Below are 6,514 nucleotides of genomic sequence, written 5' to 3'. Positions count from 1 at the left end.
AATACTGAATGTATTATTATCTCTTGGATAGTGACTCCAAAGCAATGAATTAATGTTCTAAAATAAATCAATTACTAAAGTATTATATCATTATATTTTTAAAATTAAAATGTTTGTTTTATCGCAAAAATCTTCCATTATAACAAAGTTTTAAATATCTAATTGTGCATAATATCGAGATACATTGGATTATCTTGATGATAAGATTATAAATAATTAACTTGTATTTGAAAATTTTTATTCCAGACAGTAAATCATTTTCTACTGGACTGGAGGCTTTTATAGTACAAGAGCCCAAGAGGAGAAAAGACAGTTATTTCACCTCAATTTTTGATTACCTTAATGAAAACTATATATAATTACTAGTCAAAATTGATGTTCCTGCCAAGTATACGTAGGGGGAATAAAAAATGGCGGCTATTTAAAAACATCATAAATAATTAATTTTTCATTCGGAGTTCTATAACTTTAAAACTACCAACAACAATAGAAAATCTAAGATTCACATATAGACAGACCTCTTTTATTTGAATCCCCCTCCCTTGCAATTTCTGCATGGAGTGCGGGAGCAGTGGCGTAGTGCGCTGGGGTCTTCGCATGTCACTGCTTCCAAAGATCTACATTTTTTTTTAATTCTTTTAAACTAATTATTTAATTATTAAATTTTTACTGTGGTGCAGCCCAGCGCTAGGCTTAGCGCCTTACTGATAGAGCTGTACCTTGTCCACTGCATCCGTTCGGTAGGTCCATCTGGGTGCCTCCTGCAGTTACCAGGCTGGTCCAGCCCTCCTGGTCTCAGTCTATGTCAGGTTCCTCCTCTTTTGGTGGCTCGCCGATGTTGGGGGTCAAGCCCTTCCCATTGTGAAATGAGTTGGGCCCACCACCTCCTTCCAATCGTAAATGAACTCCATGAAGAAGGGGTAATTCTCTTCTTCCATCAAAATCCCGTTCTTTATCGACAGCCTGGCTCGGTGTCCTTCCCTGTTAGAGCAATATACTATTACGTGTTCTGCTGGTTCAGGAACTCCGCACATGAGGTACGGGGGGTCATGTTCTTTCCAAAGCTCTACAACTTTTCCCGAAACCCACAGTGTCCTGTTAGGATCTGTGAGACCCAATAGTCTGGGAGGACCCATTTAGCCTTCAATCTAGAAAGGACGGTAGGGAAGAATTTTCTTAAAGTAGCGCCCTTTTGGCTTGCTACCCACCGTCCATTCCACTCCTGTATTGAGTCCTCCTACAACATTTTCTTCCATAAGTTTGGAGTCTCGCCGATCCTCTCTCGGAGCTTCTCGGGTAGCGGTTCTAGTCCCTGCCTCTTTACTTCATATTAAAGGACATCCTCCCTGAGGATGAGGTCCAGGGGCATCGCTCCGACCAGCACCTGCATCGGCTTATGTGACACCGTTCTGTATGTATTCGTGACCCTCAGCAGAGCCAATCTCTGTATGGTGGCCTGTCTCCTCTTCTGTGTCCAGTATCCCTGTCTCAGAAATATCCAGTATCATTCAGAGATTACCTAACCGCAAAGCTGTTGGATAGGACCAAATGACATCCCTCATCCTCAAACTTCTTTCTTGAAAAACCATCTTATTCTTCATCTACATATATAACGCCGTTCTCCCTTACCCATTGAAATCATCTATAGTCAAAATGATACCGTAACACCAAAAGCCAGCATTAAACCCATCCTTCTACAGTCCTATCTCTCAATTACCTATCATGGGCAAAATCGACGAAAAACTGATTTTGAAAGCTTATATCCCATCCCTGATTCCAATCATATAATAACAGATCACCAGTTATGATTCCGGACATATCGATCCACTATCCAGCAATGTCATCCTATAGTAGACGTAGTCTCGTCTCCTTTAGAGGGCGGAATGTACTGCGCGGGAGTCGCCTCGGAAATGGCGTCGTAATTGGAAGATCATAATAAATCCAAACAAATCCCATCAAATGAGCTTTACCCTATGTCGTAAACCTATTGACTGCCCTACAGTATACTTTAATAATGTTGCCCTTACCACCTGTAGAACAGATCCGCTACCTTGGAGTACATCTGGACAAACGATTAACCTCGAATCCTCACACAAGACTGAAAAGACAGGAAACTGCTTGTCGATTTCGACTATTACAGCACTTACTAGACAATTGGTCTAAACTTCCAATTCATTATAAAAAACTGATTTACATGACAATTAAAAGGCCTATCTGAGCAAATGGAGTTGAGCTTTGAGGCTCCACTATACCTTCGAATTGCTCTCGTATCCAATCCAAAATCCCTCCTACTTTTTCACAAATAAAATCATCTATAAAGAACTTAATGTTCGATTTGTTACCGATCTAGCCCGAACCATATATCAATCCTTCCATTATCAATCCCCCAACCATCCAAACCCTCTAGTTTCTAACCTTACTTCTTATTCTATTCCTGACCATCCTCCGAGGCTCATGAAAAGAAGATGGCCTCGAGACCTTCTAGTGTAAAAATATGATTAGAGTGCTACCAATGGGTAGTATGCCTGTATCACTCTATTTTTATTACAACAAATTTACTCAATGTGTTTTTATGTAAATATAGTTGTAAATTACAATAGTTAAACAGGAAAAAAAATGAGTTAGACAATATAAGGGATAAGCCAAGAACATAAGAAATAACATCAAAGAAGCTTGCATTCTAGCATTTCTAGATTCTGTTCCAATCTATTTCTGAATCAACTTTAATAATTTTTGAATATTTAATATTGTTCTTTACAGAAATGTCAGATAACGTCACATACATGAAATCGTCAGGACCCATGACAAAGGTAACGGACTTCAATGAAGAAATAAACAATTCTAATTAATTATTACCAGTTGATTATTCTGAAAGGTAATTGGTATTGTTGGTATTTTTCTCCTAATACCTTAAGATTCTAAGACCAATTATAACAAGAGCTCATATATGCAATTATAATTTTCTTATTAACTGTTAATAATATGTATTTTGAGGATCAGTAAATAATATAATTATTTGTTTAAAATGCGTTTATTTACTTGATTATTATAATATTATTAATTATAAATACAATTAAAATGGGAGCCAGCCAGTTGCAGCGCCGATTGCCTTACCGATGATGGTGCATGAGATGTCGTAAGGTCTCTTCACGAAGTAGACGTGCATGGATGTGAGGCCGTAATTGTCCACTAACTTGTCCAAGCATTTTGGCCTGTTGGGTGTGATGATCTAGAAGCATAAGATATAATTTAGTATGCGCTGTAGATTTATTTATCTCGAATCATGAACCTTGTGACTTGATGAAAGAATTGATACTCACACTTAGAGCTAGCTTTGGTGGATTTTCGTACCAACTGCGTTTTCCAGCAGTTCCTGAGCCTGGAGTAGCCAAACCGTAACCCACGAGGAATCCATCTTCATAGAGTGGGAAAAGAGCGAACAGCTCCTTGCATGTGTCCAGATCTTTATGTAAGTTGTAGAAGAAGTGTTGACCTATCGACAGGCATTCATAAATGAGTGAACATAGAAATGCACTATAAACGTTTTTAAAAAAGGTTTCAGTATATATTCTATTAATTTGAATGCTGAACATGTAAGTACATATACACCATAACTTGGTTACTTAATCTCCGTTTCTCTTCCCAAACTTTGTTCTAAATGATTCTGAAGGTGTAAAAACATGTATGGGTTCTTTGTTTAAACCTACCTCAATTTTTTTTAACAAAGTACTGCCTAGGTAACCAATTTTGAGTTCACATAACAATGTTGACAAAATATAATGGTATGATTTAATAGCATACCTAATCATAAACTTAAGGTCTTAAGGTATTAGCAGTGATTTTATCTTTATAAGATTAAACCTTTAAATTGATTTTATAAAATATTTCATAACCTATTTTTCCAAATTGTAAATGTACGTTATTTTCTCTGTTTTAGAAGTATTTTAAAGTAAACTATTTCGAATTGTCTAAATCGCTTGGAAGAGAACTAAAGAGTCAACTGAGAATTCAAAAGAAGAATCAAATTAAAATAAATATTGTTTTATTTAACAATTTTTAAGGATGATCTCTTCATATAATACAATTAGTATTTAAACAAATAAAATAAAATTAGCTCATTGTGTGTGGTATAGTGCTAAAGTAGAATGCAAATAAAAACAGAAAAAAAAATAATATCCATCGGTATTTTTTTAAAATAAAATTAACTCACCCATAGATTTCATACACCCTTGCTTGTAGAAGTCTCCAAATCTGTCTCCTTGTGGCATTTGCCTGGGGATCTCAACCAGTTCACCTTTGATGTATGTCCAGAGACCATCTCCCATTTCGCCATTGGAAGTACGGCCGTTTTCGGTGAGCTTTTCTGTTTACATAAAAACAAGAATATAAGATGGATATGACACTAATTGTTGGATTTGTTAATATTTCACTTGTTGGCGATGTTAAATTTAGTAATAATTATGAAGAAACCATTGACAATATAAATTTATATCAACTCATGTAAATAATATCTATACAATATATACTTTTTTTATACTTTTAAATTGATTTGGCACGATGATTGGCCTATCATAGTTCCAAGAATGATTATCTTCATTCAAATCCTTTATAATTATTCCACATTATAGTTTGTTGTTATATGTATATTTAATTAAGATAGTATGTTACTAACCAAAGATAATTATTTAGTTGGATATTAAAATAACCTGGCAATTTTTATGAAAAAGAATTATGACAATGACTTGCTATGGCATTTGGACCAAGGAGGCACTCCCAAAAAATTGATTTTAAATTAAAACTTCTAATTGTAGACGAAGCTACATAAATGAATAATTGTACCAGAAATTCTAATGCTATTGGTTAAATATTGTTACAAGTAAACAGTTCAAAAGAAATGCACCTACGAATGTAAAATACTAAAGAAGGGAAAACCTTGAAACGCTCTAGTAAGGAATATATATTAATAAAACTTTAAATAAAAAGATATTAAATAGAACATTTGTCATAATTTATCAGATGCGTTCTTCGTGGTAACATCTATTTATATAATATAAAAGAAGTAGATAGAATTTGGTATGAAATAGACTAGTAAAATTTATTAAAATATTTATAGATTACATTTTTTTGTATATGCATTTTTCTATAAATATGGGTAACTACCGATCCTCCGAGAGGGGGTTCATAAAATTAAAAGTCTTTTAGATATCACAGCTGTTGATTATTGATTTGTTTGCTTATATTCTGAAGGTTATAACTAGAACAATTTTTTTTGTTAGTTTAAGTGTTGCTTATGAATACATACTTATATTAGCATTAATAAATACAGAAAAAATGTGTTGGAGACAAGGCAAAGAATTAAGAAAAAAATAATTGGTTGAATCAATTACTTGGATATATATTTATATATGGATGTATAGGTAATAAATATATATCCTAGAGAACTTAATATATTAGTTTAAGAAACAATGTATTTATAATATGGCTAATGAAATTTCAAATGAATTATAGATTTATACTTTCAGTTAAGATATAATCTTACCTGGGTTTGTAATGTATGCTCTGAAACTCCAAGCTGGAATTCCGAAGAAATTGGTCTCTACGTAGTTTGGTGAAGCTGAGTAGTCGTAATCAGCAGCATTGACCTTGGCCATGTCTTTCTTCAAGAACTAAAATTTAAATTCGAAAAAAGTTTTTTTTATTTATAACAAGAAATTTGTAATATTACATTAGATGAGCACTATTATTAACAATGTGAATTTCTATTTTTAATAAGTAATTATTTTTCCTCGCTTATACAAAATGTCATTCAACTTACTGAGGTTTGGATTCCAACTACATTTCCCTTCCTGTCGTACAAGAAGCATGCCCTAGGATCGTTGGGGTAGCAGTAGATGTCGACGGGTAGGTTGAAGCCTGCTTCTGGTTGGACCTTAACGTATTCCTTGATCTTTCGATCACTGATGGTTTTAGGAATGTTGTGGAAGCCCAATGCTTTGACGAGGTCATATCGAACTGGATTTGAAAAATAATAAATCATTAGAATTAAATAAGCATATCAAACTAGCATGGCAGGCTAAAAGAGTTAGGAAGAAAAGATACGAGGTGTGGGGAAGCTTGTTAAGCGATTTGATAATGAAATAATATCTCACCCGTGCAGGACTTTATTACTTTTTAATATTTTATAAATTAGTTTCATAATACCAACAAAATATTCTAATAATAAAAAATATCAAGAATAATCACACAAGGACATGTGTGTGATAAGAAGTATAAAACAAATTAAATAAATCATAACATTTCCTTCTTGAGAATTAGTCAATCAGACACCAATATTAAGGTAACGTTTCGAAACTTTCGAAAAAAATATAATTCTTCAACTTTGGTATCAACAACGAATGTACACAGTATAATTTGATATTAATAGCTATACAAATTATTTACAATTGTGTGTTTAATATAATACACTTCAAATCTTAAAACGGGGAAAAAATAGCTAATACTAGCGAAATTAAAA

At 33.7% G+C, this 6,514-nt stretch overlaps 1 protein-coding gene across 1 annotated transcript in view; it reads right to left on the bottom strand.

The window, feature by feature from the left end:
* Window positions 1-3,012: 3,012 nt before the first annotated feature.
* LOC106688384 (uncharacterized) overlaps window positions 3,013-6,514 on the bottom strand; it is a 5,399-nt gene continuing 1,897 nt past the window's right edge. Inside the window, exons 3-7 of the mRNA XM_067052170.1 lie at window positions 5,816-6,012; window positions 5,540-5,666; window positions 4,211-4,363; window positions 3,321-3,493; window positions 3,013-3,229 (exon numbers count right to left, since the gene is read on the bottom strand). Of these exons, the coding sequence (XP_066908271.1) occupies window positions 3,074-3,229; window positions 3,321-3,493; window positions 4,211-4,363; window positions 5,540-5,666; window positions 5,816-6,012 (806 nt within the window). The 3' untranslated portion in view covers window positions 3,013-3,073. The remainder of the gene's footprint in view (window positions 3,230-3,320; window positions 3,494-4,210; window positions 4,364-5,539; window positions 5,667-5,815; window positions 6,013-6,514) is intronic.

Source organism: Halyomorpha halys, unplaced genomic scaffold (assembly GCF_000696795.3).
Source record: "Halyomorpha halys isolate HHAL.00 unplaced genomic scaffold, Hhal_1.1 Scaffold1122.1, whole genome shotgun sequence".
Taxonomy (NCBI): domain Eukaryota; kingdom Metazoa; phylum Arthropoda; class Insecta; order Hemiptera; family Pentatomidae; genus Halyomorpha; species Halyomorpha halys.
This window is presented reverse-complemented; position numbering and strand designations above follow the sequence as displayed.